The sequence below is a fragment of the Gallus gallus genome, chromosome 1 (assembly GCF_016699485.2).
Source record: "Gallus gallus isolate bGalGal1 chromosome 1, bGalGal1.mat.broiler.GRCg7b, whole genome shotgun sequence".
Lineage (NCBI taxonomy): Eukaryota > Metazoa > Chordata > Aves > Galliformes > Phasianidae > Gallus > Gallus gallus.
Window position 1 is genome coordinate 123,078,290 of NC_052532.1, and position 16,936 is coordinate 123,095,225.

The window sequence follows — 16,936 nt, forward strand, 5'->3', positions numbered from 1 at the left end:
ACTGTCTCGAAGATGCTGGTTCTCAGTGCGAGTCTCATCCAGCTGTTGCCTAAGTAGTTTATTCTGCACTTGGAGCTCCAGCTTCTCCTCCTTTAGCAAAGGATAGTCTGATACCTCTTTCAGTTTTTCTGTCAACAACTGGTTCTGTTTATTTACCAACAGAACCTGAGCCTTCACTGACTCCAAATCCAGCTGCAGATAAAGAACAACGTAGAAGCTTATGAAGATGTTTCTGAAGGAAAACTGTTATACTATAAACTGGTTTTTATTTCTTTTTTTTTTTTTAATGTAGCTCACATGCAGTTATTAGAATACAGTTTCTCTAAATTTATGCTTAACATTACCTCAAGTTCTTTGGTGCGTGACACAGCTTGCTTGAGTTCCTCCTTTTTGGAGTTAACAGCAACAGCTTCTTCACGCAAAAGCATAGCCTTCTCTGCAGGGAGGATTACAAATGCTGAATTAAATTAATAGGCAATTACATTAAAGACTGTATCAGCAAAAAAATTTAAGTTGCTAAGTCCAACATTCAATTTAATTCAAAAATTAAAAATAACTGAATGTCATGTATGTATACATACGCCTTCACAATTATGTAAATCACTGTGTGAGTGTATACAATGCATATGTAAAACTATTTTAGAATTAAGTAAATCAAATTCATATGCACATGATATATCATTTCTTTCACATGACCCCAGCTTAGAAGTCTAAACATGCTATCTGTCTCAGCTCTCTTCTCAAGCTTTGGTTAAACATCTTGTGCACAATAAATGCAGAAGCTGGCAACGATTCAATCAGGCTGTACCAGAGTTCAATTAGAGAATGAGCAAGCTGGGAGAACTTCAGAAAGAGCTGGGAAACTGAAAAAGCAGGCTTTCAGCCTCCCTGTGAAGTACCAGCTCCTGGTTCCCACTGCATTTTAAACTGCAAGGAGTTGCTGACCTGCCACTGGATCTTGCTACATGTTTTTCAAAGCCTGAGTTGGTGGCTTTTCTGTCAGTTACACCTCTCCTACTGAACACTGTCACTGTTCACTAACAGTGCTGCTTTGATACCTGTTAGTAAAAGCTCGCAACGGCTGCTGTATTAATCACAGAGAGATGGTTACCTTTATTTTTTTTCTCATCTTCAGTAACTTTATTGGTTCTGGCTATATATTCTTCTTTTAATTCAAGCTGATATCTGGAAGCAAAAAGATTGAAAACTTCAAGCAGCTGCAGGATGCTACCAGATCATCAAGCCTGGTCTGGAATAGATTAAACAGTGTTCCCTCAACCTCTTCTCAGAGGTCACCACAGACCTCTACTAGGCTCCTTCCAGCTTCTCCACAACTCTGCTGAACTGAGGGGCCCAAAACTTGGCATGATATTCAGAGTGCAGCCTACACCAGTACCTTAGGGGGAAAACAACCCCTCAGCCTGTTGTCCACGCTGCTGCTAATGTGGCCCATCATGCTGTTGGCCTTATTTGCCAGAGCATGCTGGTGGATCACATCAGCCTGGCTCTCACTGGAACTTTCATGTCCTTTCCAGAAAGGCTGCTGCTCAGTCCATTCCTTCTCCCCACTTGTGCCACTGAGGAGGATTCTCTGCCCTGGGTACTGAGCTTTGTAAAAATCCTAAGGTTTATGTTGGTACAATACCCAAGTTTACCGAAGTCCATCTGCATTGAAACACTGACATTCGTTGTGGCAGCCATTCCCCTTAATTAAGCCTCACGTTCAAAGTTGCTGAGAGCACACAGTGTCTTCATCCAGATAATGGATGGAGGTGTTGGACAGTACAGGACAGTACTGCCCCCTTGGCTTCTCTGCATGCCACCACAAAACAGTTAGACATTGAGCACTGCCCAGGTATTCACAGCTCAGCAGTCATCCATCTTTACTTTTGAACGTTATGGAAATCTCCAGGAGCATTACAAGTATTTTGTGTAACTAGCTGTTACTGACTAACTGGTTGAAACAAGGTACCAAGGTGGGTCAGTTAGGTCTGCATTTCGTTGTTGACATCATTCTTATCAAAACCTGCTCTTTATGTCTTTCTTCTGCAATTTAAGCAAAGACACACCAACACAGACAATACTTGCTGCATGGCAACTGATACGAACAGTTATACTTGGCTTATAAAAATAAGTTACAATACATCAGTCATTCGGTTTACCTTTCTAACGGGATGACTGTTTCATACCATGATATAAGCATGAGCACTAACATACTGAAAGCATCTGCCTGCAGTGAAGCATCAAAAAACCAAGTGACCAACACACTCAAAGGAAGCGCAGTAACGGTGAGATATACCCACTGCAAAATCTCAAATGTAGTCACAGATGAGCATTTCAAAGAGCATTTCTAAGCAAATTCTTTGAAATCATGTTGAAGCAGATTAGAGTCAGTAAGCGAGAGTGACCTACAACAGAGATCCCAGAAACAAGGAGGCATTAAGCTAAGAATTAACCTGCCTGTGTGGGCTGGTGTGCCTCTCACTCTTTTTCCAAGAAACTTCTAACCTCTCTTTAACTGTAATTCAACCTCCATGACTTTTCTGCATCCATAAAAGGGCCAGTTCTTTTAATCTTGGTCAAAGGAAGTTACTAATGCTTCACATCCTCTTGTCTAAACATACAACTTATCTCACGTCTCTTCCCCATATAAAGAACACAGGATTTAATCCACAAAAATAATATAGCCTATAATCAAAAGAGAATTATTTTCCATAGAAAGCGTTTTCTGAATCTGACAGAACATCTTGTCTTGATAGTGAAAAGAAGCAAAAGGGTAAATAATTCTAGGCAATTAAAACAAGAAGAGTGGAAACTTTTAGTCCTTATTTTGTTATGTTTCTCAAGAGAAATCCTATTATTTTTTAAATTCTATTTTCTAAGAATTAACATATGTTCTATTAGAGACAAAAGAAAAAATTACTTTAAGAGTTCAGTCTTAAGCTTTTGGTCGTAAGTCTCCTCTATGTTCTTCACAGCAACTTCTCGACGCCGAAGTGCATCATCAATAGTTTTATTTTTCTCTTCCTGAAGCTTCTGAGTGCTGAAATATTAGTAAATATACAATAACCAGTTACAAAGCCAAAACTTTGGAGTTCTCAATTTTTTTTTCTTAAAATCACGTTTAGAGCCATTAAAGGGTGATGTGCCTGCTTGGAACACCTTAGCAATTTGAAGTTACGATCAGAACCTGTCATTCTAACTCATTAAGAACAAGAAGGTGTGACACAAAATAAAGTGGCCTAATTAAAATCCAGTACCAATCAATTACGCAGCTCTCCCAGGGTAACCCTAGCTCAGCTTCCCACACCAGAAAGCCTTCGAAAGAGATCGAGCAGCATGCCCAACACTATCAGCACCCTCTGCTGGATTGTTAGAAAAGAATACACGTTTTTGTGGGATACTCATTTTGCCATATAAGTTTCTTACTCTGTCATCTCTTAAGTAGTACTTAAAACCTGGCAAAAGATGGTTTAGTTATTTTCCAGTTTGACCAAGGAAAACCGAAAGACAACATTCTTAGTAGCAGAAAAAAACAAGCCTAAAAAAGCAAAGCATCATATGCATGCATCGCAACTGTTAGGACTGTTACATACTGCGTTGATTGTTCATTTTTTAATCTAAGGTCTTCAAAACCATTCTTGCTTAATTTAAGACCTTCAAAGCAAATATATGGTTCCTTGCCTCCAAAGTGATGCTGCAGTATTTTGGCTGGATGAAGAGGAATGGAAAAAATAAAGGCTTCTCTTTCTATCGGGTATCCAGCCAACACAGGTAGTACACAACGATGTTCAAAATGCAAACACAACTTATGGGACATATAGAGACCTATTTCAGCTTCACAGAAGCAGTAACATCTTGGAGTATGCTTTCCAGAAGACCAACAACATTTAGAATTGAAAATGCCCTTCAGCAACTTACATTTCAAATGCCTCAATTCTTTGCTTCAGTTCTGCCTCTCTGGTCCTCATGACTTCGATATCTTTCAGTAGACTTTGTCTCTGAGCATATACTTCCTTTGCTTCTATCTGAATCACAAAATATTACCATTAGTTTCATTTCACAGTATCTATCATTAAAGGAGGAGATGCTTACAGCAAAGGCAATGTCTACTGAAACACTTCTACATGTAATGACATCTATCTGCATATCTGTAACATGTGGACTATGTATCCCATTTAGTTCAGAGTTCTTCTAAGAAACTGAAAGAATTTGTAGTAGAACTAAAAGCTGTATTTTGGAGATAGAAGAGCAAACAGTCGTATCAACTCGTAACAAAATCTCAGTGGTCTGAATTCAATGAAGTTATTAAAACAGATTAAAAAGTATTTATTACAACTCAACCGTAGCTTGCAGAACTGCTCTTTTTCCAGCCAAATTTAAATATTTAGCCTTACCCATTCTTGTATTTGCTTTATAGGTTCCTCTATTTATGAGAGCAAAAGTAAATGCCAAGTGTTCACTAATAAGCTGAATAAGAACCGAAGGTAAACCTGCCACAGATAAAAGAACAGTTTGACCCACAGTCACTTTGTACTAGATTAAGAACACGTATTTGGAATTTTACCTCCTGTTGTTTCTGAAGCCTTTCAATAGCATTCTTTTCACGAGAAACCAAGGCTTCAGCCTTTGCTTGATGTGTCCTTTCTAACTCATACCGCAGCTCAGAGATTTCTTTCTGGGTTTGTGCTTTCTCCTCCATTTTAATCTTGGCTACTTCAACTTCTTTAAAATGTTGTAGCTTTTATGTAAGGGAAGAAAAGAAGGTTAAACAGGACCCTTTCAAAACAACAGCGACAACTGATCTCTCCTCACTCAGCTCTTCAAAATTTGAAGAAGATGGAAAGTAAGCATATGAGAAGAAAAATGTAAGAAAAAAAAATGAGCAAAATTAAAAAAGAAAAAAAAAAGAAACAATGGAAAGATTGTGAGACTGGCTGAAACAAGGTTAAAGACAGGGAAAAAAAAATCACACTTGTAATGTCTGATCAAGGCATTCAGTCCTATGGAGATGATTTTGTGAAAAGCAGTGAGACAGCACAGGCTCACTTGTATATACTCAAAGTGGGTTAGAAATGTCCTACAGCCATTCACTTCACATTGCTCAGGAATCTTAAAGTTTACTGAATGGAGAAGTGACCTTTTATCTGCTGTAGTCTCCAATCTTCTGCTTTACTTAAACTGAGACAAACTTAATGCCCAAATTAGCACGCTTAACATACCAAAAATACACTGCCTACCAGGGAGTGAAAATTAAAGGAAAAATGAAGATAAAATGCATAGACTTCACTTTTAACTCTCCATCCTGCTACTTCTCTATCTTAATAAATATGATTAAATTGGTTTCCTCAAACACTTTAAGTGCAGATGAGCGCCTTTTAAACTGTGCCTAAAAATTTTAATTGATCAATAAATACATTTATACATTTTTCTATTGAAATAAGCTATTGATCTTGACAAAAAAAAAAAAAAAAAAACACCATACACTGAATTGCAGTATATTCTCTGCTCCATTTTTCAGATGTATGAACTACTGACAGGCTTTTTATACTCACAAAGTGAAGTAAAATACTCCAGAAGAGCTCTGTCTTTAATTACAGGAAGAAAAAACATGGAATAATTCATAATATTGTGTCTGTTATGACTTTGTTTCTGTGCAGTGTTTTGATATACTATATAAATTTTAATCAATATTAAAAATGTAATTCATGTCAAAGTGTATAGCAACAATTATGGTTGGACTGGGTAATCCTGTGGGTCTTTTCCAGCCTTGATGATTCTATGATTCTAATTCATGCCTCACAATATACTGAAATTTAAGCTTCAAAATTGTACCTGGGAAGGGAAATAAATAGTTTACTATGAAACATAAACATTTCCCAATAAAACAAAGCAGTCAAAGAGCAAACATAATGTACCAATTTAAGAAGCAAAATAAGAAAAAACTGTTACCAAACTAACATCAGGATAAAGACCTTAACATTCTGTGGATTTATTAAAAACAAAAATGATAAATGAGAACATACACATGCAGTATCATTAAATTAAGAATCAGCAACTGATTAACTTTGCTTTTTGTATTTGTAGTTATTCATGATCAGCCATTTTTCTTCAAGTTTTCTTAAATATTAAAGGTCTATAAGGTGTCAATACCCACAAATTTCCCCCTGAAATTCAGTTGCCAGAGTGATACCTTTTGAGACATCTCTGCTTGAAGCTGCTTCTCTATTTCTTTCCTATATTCATGAAGTTTGCCTTCTAAAGGTTCATATTTATGATGCTGGGGATAGGAATCAGCAAACTGCTCATCGATGAGCTGAAGTTTCTCAGCTATAAAAGAAAAGCAACATAACCATCATAATTTAAAAATGAATTAGTCATCACATTTATCCCACCAAAAACTGTATGGCACTATGGGTCTGTGTGAAGTTCCTTAGTGTACATAAATATCGCTGTCATAGAAGTCCCGTATCAGTAGTAGCACTGAAATGGCATTTATCAGCTCTACATCACACCAGATAGACTCAACAGGCCAGACTCAGCTGTTTGACACTATTTGTGGCATATCTACACATTCATCCTCCTTACTGCGGAGGAGGAGAGTTTTCTTTTGCATGTAACTTCTACATATTTGTATTAATACTGTGTGCATATTAGAATTCAAGAATTCCCAATCTATGCCTAAAAAACTGAAACACTATCACACAGAAAAGCAACGCATGCAGTTACAATTATGTTTTCCAGAACATATCCCAGCACATCCCACTCACAGTCCATTTAAGATGTTAGAGCTGTCAGCTGAATGCCTGAGAAAACAGCTGCATGATAAAAAAAAAATAAAAAATGATGGTAGGACTTACGTATCATTTTAAGAAGCATTAGGAAAAAATCTGTACTAGCAATATATGTATAACCTCTATTCATTGTTACTTTAGGTTGCATTTGGATAAGTGATGAATGTAAACCACCCATATAATTTACCAACATGGAAACGTTAGGGGAGACTTACTTGCAAAGGCTGCACTTACCAAGAGATTCTCTGTAAGGAGGTATGGAGATTGTCTGAGTTTCTCTGTCATTACATTCTTTACTTAGATGATGCTCCGTAAGCCCCATCAAAATCCACATGAGAAAACCTTTCAGGACCCAACAGATTAATTACTTCTGAGTTCATATCAAAATTGAATTTTCAAGCCTGTAACTAATGAAGTCATTTTTCACTACACAAATAAAAACAATCCAATTTATTGAAAGAACACAGTGAATACTGAATAAAAATCAATGCTAGTAAGCTATTGATTTTTACTAGAAGTATTTTTTATTAATAGTGTATTCTGTTCTGTTTCATTCTTTTCCTTTCTTCCCTTTCTCTTTGTCTCTTTGACCCCTATGGTCATTTGATGGAGCAGAACATTAGTACTGTAATTACAATGGCATTAGGGAACAGTGGTTTCTGAAGATCAAGATACTCCTGGCTATTTCATATAGCTACATTTCATCATGCAGATATAATCATGATTTCTTACTTTAAAAAAAAAAATAATAGGAAACTCTATTAACTCATTAACTGGAGTTTGAAGTACATGCAGGCTAAAAGTTGTGAAGCTCATCGATGTTGGAGTGAAAAACATCCAAAGATCATTATATTCAATACCTTATGTACTACAAGTTTCAAAATCTTATTAAATCCACACTAGTCCACACCAACATATGCTCAAGAAATCTGAGTTTCTGTTGCTAGCAGCTTAATAAAAATGAAGGTGACACAACTACCACTGTTTGCATCATGTATAAGTATCTTTTACCTTTATTCTCCTTCTGAGTTCCCGAAGTCTGTAAGAAATAAAGTAGCATTTTAGCCAGTCTACATCATCACAACTGTAAGTTTAGCTTACTTTCAGAATCAAAACAACTTTACCAGTGATTTGTACAAACTGGATTTTGGACTGATCCTCAATAATTGAAGGAGATCTTGCACAGACAACAGCTTTCAGAAAAATAAAAAAGAGAAAGTAGAAAAGGTTAAATACTTAAACAATGCAACAGCCACCGTTTTACAGTTGCTGAATGTTGCCCGTTTGAGAAAGATCTATTTATCACCTTGCAAAACCATTTTCAGAAGCTTACTGTTGAAGTACCTCATTTGCTTATCTCTGCTACCAAAGATGTATAGCAGTCAGTGCATAGTTCTGTGACAAACTGAAGCTGTGAAGAGAGGTTTTTGTTTCCTCCCACACCTGGCTGCATACTCTTGCTACCCTCCCTGCCTCTTCTCTTGATTTACCATATTAATGAGATGAGCTCACTAATCCAAATGACAACTAACTGCTCACCAGCTCAAGAAATTAATTTTCAGTTAGAAAAAAATTCGCCATATTATCATTTACTCACAGAAAACAAACAAATAAAGGGTAAAGACTGCCCTTTTCAGCCAGAACTAGAAACAGAAACTGATCATGAACCACACTTTCAGGCAACTGAATGGCCAAAAATGAGCATAGGTTCCCCAAGTGGCCTGCAACATGGCCATGTGAATTGTCATGTCAAACCATGGCTATGGGTGAAGCAAGCATGTGGCTAAGAGGGTATGCCTTTCCAATACGATGTATTTAGCCTACAGTGAGTTTAAAGTTTTCATACATATAGACCTGAATATTTAAGTCTTTTATAGAGATGATCCCTAACGGGGATTTCTGTCAACTCTGCTGGAATATAACAACTCCCCAAAGAGCAAAGCTCCTACAGAAGTCTTAAAGGAAGTGGATTACCAAACTTACCTTCTTCTTCTCTAAGCCACTTTCTGGAAAGAAAACAGAAAGCGAATACTCATAGCCACATCTCTGCAGATGATCTGCCACCAAACTGTTGGAAGCTGTGATCAAAAGCGAACAGTCGTCACTTGGAACAGTCCGTGGTTGAAGCTCTCCACTTAAAATGGGATGCATAAGTTCATGGATGAGCTGTTTTCGGAGCTGCGTCTGACAGAAGAAAAACATTTAGTAACAGGTAACCTGAGATTTTAACAAGGGTTATTGCTTATCAAAAATCAGCGGGCTCTCACTTTACTTCTACATGTTACATTACAACCTACATACCAGAAGTGGGCAGCCTAATGCTGGCAGAGCTCAGAGGAGTGCCCTTCTTCAAAACACTCTCAAATGGTGCTCAACTGATCTTAAGATGTAACATATGTATGACTGAGAAGTACCCAGTCAAAAAACACATACAAGCTCCAATCCAGTACCCTCAGTTTTAATTTCAGATCACTGCTTTCTTGTTCCCTTATCAATCGCCTTAAATAAAGCCTATATGATATACTTCAGGTGTACTTGGAAAGCTCACTAGTCCTCTACGGAGTCCTATGTGAAGAAGCTGCTGAATCCATCCCAACAGTAACTATGCAACAGCGACAACACTTTTGAAGTTGATCGATTAAAGAAACAATATATTAGCAAAAATGGGATAAAATGCGAAATGCTCAGCAAAACAATTGCTAGAGCACATCAGACTGCCCTGATATTTTAGCGTGGCTGTGTAAATGAGGTTGACAACAGAGAAAAATGAAAAATGATAAAATAATTTCCCTTAATTTCTGAACTTGTCTCGTTTCAGCTAACTTTGGCAGAGATGAGGGTGTTCCTAAAACAACTGGGACCAGCAACTTCTTGTACATCGTGTGACAAACTGGAGTGGAAAATGGGGCTAAATCCCTGTCCCTGCTGAGAGAAAGGAAAGCAAACGTCAGTTGTGCTACTGCTCCTTGACAAGAAGCACCTGGCCACTCAGCATGGCTGTAGGTTCAGACCCACCCTGCCTCTGACCAGCAAAGGCAGTCAGAAGAGACCAAGAGAAAGCTGGGAGCGTTGTCTTTGGAAGATGCGAGCGTGTCTGCAGGAATCAGTCAGAAACTCAACTATATTAGCTCTTCAGCCCCAAAAAGCTACAGAATCTTTAACAGGATGAATAATCTCCTAGAAAAGGAAAATTCAAGCAGGAAAATAGAAAGGAAAGAAAGAAGACAAATCAACAGGAGAATAATTCCTTAGTGCTTACTTACAGCAGTTAACCCTCCTGACCAACACCCTGACACTGACCCACAGAGAGCACCGCTTCTGTTTACCAAGCACCTGCTCCTGGCACCAAGAATAGCGCTGGTCTCAGTTAGGCCATAGCAAAACCACCATGTTCCGGGGAGAAGGGGAAAGGCCGGAGATGATCCTTACGGGTCCCGTCCAACTCGGGACGTTCCATCATTCTGTGATTTACTTAACGCAGAACGTCACCGCTTCCACCCTTACGGCGAATAGCGGGCAGCGCCCGCCGCCACACCACACACACCTTGAGCGTGTCCAGCACGCCTCGGTTCTTAAAGGTCTGATAGAGCCTTTTCCGGAGCTCGTCCTGCGTCAGCGCCTCCCTCTGCCCCTCAGCCATCCCGCCCCGCGACACAGCGCGGCGTCTCCCGGCCGGCCCGAGCCCGGCGTCACCGGATGGGGCGGGCAGCGCGCAGCGCTTCCGGGCGGCCGCTGCCTGACGTTACGGAGCCGCGGCGCGGGGTGAGGCGCGGGGTGAGGCGCGGGACGAGAGAGAGGCGGGAGAGAGGGAGGGAGGGCTCCAACTGTCCGCCTTGCGGTGCCCGCAGCCCCGCGGGGAGGGATCTTGCGCGGCCGAGGTGTCACACCGCGCTCTGTGCTCCCTGTGTTTTCTTTTATGTGGCGTCTAGACCCGTTCTCCCCTCCCCCCCGCCAGCGTTATCCCTCCCACCGCCTATCTCTCTCTGTCTTTTCTCCTCAGGCACGCTGTCTCGAAGAATGTCGGGAAGCTTCTACTTCGTGATAGTTGGCCATCATGACAACCCCGTGTTTGAGATGGAATTCCTGCCTCCTGGAAAAGCGGAGTCCAAGGTGTGCCTTTTCCTGTGATAAGCCTCGGTGTATGCTCTTCGGTAATCTCACGCTGTGTTAGAAATGCAGCCAACGTGTTGTAGGAAGTATTATTGCCTTGTATTGAACACTTTGTGACAGGTAGTAGGATTCCGGGGTACTTAGGTCTTCTCATATTTATTTCCTGCATTGTATTTGTTCTTCATAAAATACGGTTTCCTTCAGTAATCAATGCTGCACTGTGAAAGAATATACGTAGGCCACTCCTAAGGTAACGCCTCCTGTTTATTTCCATGGAAGCTACAAGCGGTACAAAGAGCACAATAACACTGTTTGATAGAGCAAATTCTCAGCTACAGAACAGTCTTTTTCAACATAGTTATCACCATTAGCTGTGCATTTTTGCCAGAGATGAACAAGAGCCTGCGTGCCATGCATGTAACAGTCGGCACCAGGGGAGGTGACCTGCTGTCAGCTCTGCTGAAACTCACCACCTACCCCTCTCTGTGCCCACATCCACTGTTCGATCTCCAGAAACGTTCAGCAAGCATCAGTGAAGGTCAGTGGGTGCACACTTTTTGCTGTATGGAGCAGTTCACTGGCACACCTTTCCTTCGTATACACTTCCATGTCAGATGCCATTGTGTCAGACTGCCCCTCTGCTGCCATTTGTCACACAGCAACAAAATGTAACGGGATATTGGTGGGAAGATTCAGCCCCTGCTGCCATGCCATCATCTTCCATGTCTGGTGTTGTGGGCCAACAGAATAAAATAGGAGGCATTACTTTTGGAGCAGCCCCTCTCATCTTTCCTTCATTGCTCTCACTGCTTATATAACACCCATTCATTATAGAATGCTACTTAGTGTCTCTATTGTAAGGTGTCTGTATCCAGTAAGGTAAAGGAAGGGACAAATTTGAGAAGCTCTATTCAGTTCTTCACATTTTTATTTTTTTTTGTGCCATAGGAAATAGTTTTAAGTCATCTTCATTTATTACACTGACATTAAATGTGTTGTAGCAACATGTGTGAGAATGTAAGAAATATAAGACAGCTCAATATGTAATGTTTCCAGTGGGAAAAGAACAAGTCTCTCCCTTGTGATACTACATCAAGGACAAAGCAGGCTTCAGAGCAAAAGTGAGTGCATTTCTGAGCCTGTCCAACAAAATAGAGGTTTATGCTGTCACCTATGCTTCATATTGGTGCACCGCATAAGATGATGAATAAGACTATTCAGACTAGATTTTGTGTGAGGATGTGTCAGATAGTGGAAAAATATTTTTTTTCTAATTGCTACTGATGGAAATACCACAACTTGGATAAGATTCTTGTCTGCCTCAGGTTGTGGGACTAAATTTTCCCCCAAGAGAGGATCTAAACTTGATGTGCACTGAGGAACAAATAGAGACTGGTATATTGATGTGTTTTGGCAACCTTTGCTTCCTGAGACAGGCTATGTAAGAGCGTGCACAGGATCCTGAAGCAAATGGTGGCATGTGCAGCCCTGTGCAAGCTTTAGTTCCTTAAGCTTCACTACTCAGTTTCTTGCTCGGTGTGGAACTGGTGTGGCTCAGCACCCTGAGAGTTATGATTGGTATTAACAGCATCCCTGCATTACAAGAAGCAGTGCAAGACTACCTCTGATTCCATCTAATAGGAGCTTACAGTATTGTTTTGCGCCATGTTTTTTCTTAGCAGATGTCCCTCAGTGAGTGGTATACAAGGTAAATGGCTCTTTCCCTACACAGATCTTAGTGTTAGGGCCAAATGCTGTGCTAACGTTGAGTTGAAAAGGGCATTTGTTACAGGAAGAGGTGCAACTTACACCTGCAAGCATACGTTTAAACTGCAGGGTGCCTTTCCATGCTAGGCTCTTAGGAAAAGGAACCCCCCCTCCCCCTTCCAGTACGATAAAGTCCAATGTTTCTAGGCAAATATCGTGAATAAAACAGAATATGTAGTGATAATGTTATCAGTGTATCTGTCCTCTGTGCCTCTCTGCTTTCCCCATCTGTTCACCAACTTCAACACATAGGAACTGACTGCTTAATTTCAGACAAATTTGACAGAGAGGTTATGGTCCAAAACGTGGTAATTTGGGGGAAATTTCTCAAGGGTAGGTGACTGGAGAGCAGAGAAAAAGACTTTCACCAGGATCCCTGTTGTAGAATAAGTGTGTAGGGGGAGATTGTGCGCTGGTAAAGGAAAGAATCCACATGTGAATTCATCCATGAGCTAAAAATGCAAGCCTTATTGGTTTTGCTGCTCTCAAGGCTATCTTTATGATGACCATTTTCTTATGATCTTTTCTTTCCCTTGAATCCAAGTGTCGTAACAATATTTACTGGTCTCATTTCTTTACAGCACGGCACACGTGGCAGCAAAGAAGGGTATATAGAACTTTATGTAACCTGAGTACTAGTTGTTTTCCAGCTTGAGCAAATGACTGTTTATACTTAAATCCCTTCACTGAATTACTAATCCTCTGTCTTCTGGAAATGTGTTAGGATGATCATCGCCACCTCAACCAGTTCATCGCCCACGCTGCTCTTGACCTAGTGGATGAGAACATGTGGCTTTCTAACAACATGTATCTGAAGACTGTGGACAAGTTTAATGAATGGTTTGTTTCTGCTTTTGTCACGGCTGGACATATCCTTTCCTCTTCTCTTTCTGGGTATTTACTGATCCTTTTGTCAGAAAAGTGATAAATCAGTTGGAATGACTTCAGAACAGATTTCTGTGGCTGTTCGCCATTATTATTGTTGGAGTTCCCAGCCTGAAGTGGAGATGAAGGATGAAGTGAGTTACGGGACACAGCAGTTACTTGAAATTGGAACTAGCTGGAAAGATTTTTCCTTTTGGAGGACCTGAATGAAATGTGAAGTTCATAAGGAGTAGAGGAAAAAGGAGTGAAAGCAGACTTATTTGAGGGGCTGTGAGCAGGCCTGTGCGATTCTCTGCTTACATTCTTTTGGTAGTGTTAAAAGAAGAGAAGAGATAGAAGTACTTGATGTCAGTTGTGCACATGTTGAAAATACAGTGTCATGGCTTGATAGTCTGTGCAGATGGTCCCAAAGAGAATGTATTGTGAAACATTTGTTATGCATAGCAAGTAACATTTTAATTTCAGGGGTCTGTGGGAAAGATGTGCTTATTTTGGGATATGCTAAAGATTGTCTCATTTTCATTGGGAAAGTTAAATTTTCCTTAGTTGTTTTACATATGAGATTTATAATGCTGCATGACGTAAGGCAAGAAGATGGAATTAAGAACTTCTTTAACGATGTGTATGACTTGTATATAAAGGTAAGCACCCACTTCTGACAGTTTCACAGCAGCACTTCTCAATGTGCTATATTAACGTCTAAGGGGGTACCTGTGTGAGGGGAACAGTTTCCCTACTGTCCACATCAGCCAGAGTTGATAACGTGTGACATGGAGGCTGCATTTTCTATACAATTGCTATAGGTTGTGCTCCTTCAGAATTTCTTTTTCATTTCTGTCCAGTGATTTTGGGCATTGTTGTGTTATTAATGGTGATAATGAAAGCAAAGGACTGTTACACAGCGGTCTGCTCAAAGCACTTCTCTGTTCAGAACAAGTAGCAGTGTGTGTTGTCGTAGCCTGGCTGGATCGCCACTAGATGGGGCAGTTGCAAACACTGACGCCATCTGAGACTCCTACAGGGACTCAAAGGATGCTAATTTCTACAACAGGTTTCCATCAAGTTTCCATCAGTGTCACGATAGATTTGTTCTTAGCTCTTACTAAGAGATGGCTGTGCATGCATATGGGGGAGAATGCAACAGCCTTCAAAGTCAGTGACTTCCTAGGAGGACTTCCCATGCTTTTCAGATAGGCTGAAGGCTAACTGTTGTCATTTGAAATAACATTTCCTATTTACGGGCACTGTGCTTATTGATGAGATTTTATTCTTTCCACAGTTTGCAATGAACCCATTTTATGAACTCAATTCACCAATTCGATCCAGTGCCTTTGAAAGGAAAGTACAGTTCCTTGGGAAGAAGCACCTTTTGAGCTGAATAAATAACTTTCCTGAGTGAGTCCTTTTCCATACTTCCCTGATTTGAACTGTAGTTTTGGATAGTTCTCAGCATGTTGGATATCCATCTTCCTGAAGATTGACAAATCGGATGCTGAAGCAGCTTTTCTTCTTGTTGATACAGATAAAACAGCCAGATTCTCTGGTTAAATAATGTATATTAAGGAGTTTATGTCTTACAAAAGCTAAGTGTAACAGTGTCTGGGCTGAATAGGTACAAAGTGAGGTATGTCAGTGCACGTGCAAAATGTAAGCCTCTTATAGAGGGTGAGAGGACATCTGATCTAAACACTGCAGACACCTCTTGTGAGCTGATTTAATATGAGCAAAAAGGGTATTTTTTATTTTGTTAGCTTAAGTGGATAATTCTGTTGTGAACTTTTCTAGTCTTTTGCTAGAGAATGTACTCTGCAGGCTAACCGTACTCTTCATGGTAGTAAATAAGGTATACGTTAAACTTTTCATGCAATAGATGTATTATGAAGCCCTAAATACAAAGATCTTATCAGCAGAGCTTTGTCTTCAGCATTTTGGCACGTTTTACTTAAAAAAACAAACCCTGGAAGCTTTTTTTACAGCTTCAAGTTGTAAATGCCTCATGTTTAGTGCAACAGATGTTTAGAGCCGCAGTGCTGTGTGAATGAAATGCACAAAGTAGATCAAAACAGCTGTCTGCAGTGACTTCAAATCTAATACACATGTGGAAAAAAAAAACCCAAACCCAAGAACTAAACTGAGATGTTTAACCCCACACCTTTCCCTTATCTCTGCAAGCGCTGAAATCTCCCTTTGAAAATGTATTTATTTCTACTGGGATCTTTGAACCTCCAGTAAGGTTTCAGAAGGACTTTGTTGGGCCTCTTTGGCTACAGTGTCATTGTAGAATGTGGTTATGTACTTTTTTTGCAAAGCTTCATTTCAAACTACTGATCTTTAAAGGGGTCATTCAGCAAATACGTATCTGATCTTTGGGCTGGTTTCACAATCTTTTATGAAATCTGTTTCCTTCTGCAGAACACGTCTGATAAGCAGTTTCCAAAGGAAGTAGCACACTATTCTAAAAAAAAAAAAAACAAACAAACACATTTTGTGTAGTTTGTATATCAAAGGGACTGCATCTGTAGGCACTTAATGTATAACCAGTTATTATTTCTTTGTAATCTGTATATACTGCTGAAGCGTCACTGTAGAAGATCCCCTGTGAAAAGCAACACTATACTACAGAGTGTGATATTTACCTTAAATAAAAGGTGAGCTAATGCAGCATGGATGCCTGGTGACTGTACTTTAAATGATTTTAAGAGAAGAACAGATGAGTGGGGCAAGGCTACTGGTGGGAATACTTGTCTTGACAGTGCTATTAAATAACATCTACATCATACAGCATTTTGACAGCATCATGCAATCTCTTGTAAATTTTTTTTAGATACATACATGAAATGAACAAACACACTTGAAGTAAAGCATTGTTATTTATACACTAGCCAAACTGTTACGAACAGGATCCCCTAATACTTAATCTGACATAACCAGTGAATTGAAACACGTACCCCAACTGCCTACCTTCAAAATGAATGGGAGATTAAGCCTTCACAGAAATGTATATTTGTTGCTAAGTATAATGAAGATATTTGTTTTGGTATAATGCATATCTGCTTGTCATACAACTGCCACTTCTTCCACATACTTGGCAGTTTCTCACACCAAAGCCAACTTCTACATAGGCTGCAGTGCTATTCACTACAGCATGTAAACCTCCTTTACCACTTTTATAGTTAGTGCACAGTTGTGGTACAGCAGTTCCCATGGCGCACTACACTTAATTGTATTAAAGTGTGTTTAATTTATTAAACCTGCTTCTCATATGGAGGCTGGGTAATCATGGCATTAAGTAGAAACGGTAGGAGCAACAGGAGAAAACAAATAGGCTATTAAGCACAAGAAAAACTACTATAAGTGGTTCTCATCCTTATTTCCTTTTA

The 16,936-nt window shown here is 39.7% G+C and overlaps 2 protein-coding genes across 6 annotated transcripts in view; one reads left to right on the forward strand and one right to left on the reverse strand.

Moving 5' to 3' along the window:
• OFD1 (OFD1, centriole and centriolar satellite protein) overlaps nt 1-10,514 on the reverse strand; it is a 29,275-nt gene extending 18,761 nt beyond the window's left edge. Inside the window, exons 1-12 of one of the 4 annotated variants that reach the window (XM_416831.8) lie at nt 10,339-10,514; nt 8,778-8,978; nt 7,919-7,987; nt 7,806-7,833; nt 7,029-7,136; nt 6,194-6,330; nt 4,568-4,741; nt 3,922-4,028; nt 2,924-3,043; nt 1,112-1,185; nt 345-436; nt 3-192 (exon numbers count right to left, since the gene is read on the reverse strand). In XM_416831.8, the coding sequence (XP_416831.3) occupies nt 3-192; nt 345-436; nt 1,112-1,185; nt 2,924-3,043; nt 3,922-4,028; nt 4,568-4,741; nt 6,194-6,330; nt 7,029-7,136; nt 7,806-7,833; nt 7,919-7,987; nt 8,778-8,978; nt 10,339-10,434 (1,396 nt within the window). In that variant the 5' untranslated portion in view covers nt 10,435-10,514. Of the gene's footprint in view, nt 1-2; nt 193-344; nt 437-1,111; nt 1,186-2,923; nt 3,044-3,921; nt 4,029-4,567; nt 4,742-6,193; nt 6,331-7,028; nt 7,137-7,805; nt 7,834-7,918; nt 7,988-8,777; nt 8,979-10,057 lie in introns of all 4 variants that reach the window. The other 3 variants (XM_004934713.5, XM_040662130.2, XM_004934712.5) reach the window with 3 other exon arrangements.
• TRAPPC2 (trafficking protein particle complex 2) lies at nt 10,493-16,220 on the forward strand. Of its 2 annotated transcripts, none has more exons than XM_015273553.4 (5): nt 10,493-10,672; nt 10,795-10,904; nt 13,396-13,540; nt 14,112-14,197; nt 14,836-16,220. In XM_015273553.4, exons 2-5 carry the CDS (start codon nt 10,812-10,814, stop codon nt 14,932-14,934), a joined length of 423 nt encoding a protein of 140 aa, XP_015129039.1. In that variant the 5' UTR covers nt 10,493-10,672; nt 10,795-10,811; the 3' UTR covers nt 14,935-16,220. The 2 variants fall into 2 exon arrangements, with proteins under 2 accessions (XP_015129039.1, NP_001006263.1); NM_001006263.2 differs by having other exon boundaries at nt 10,493-10,556.
• The last annotated feature ends 716 nt before the right edge of the window (nt 16,221-16,936 follow it).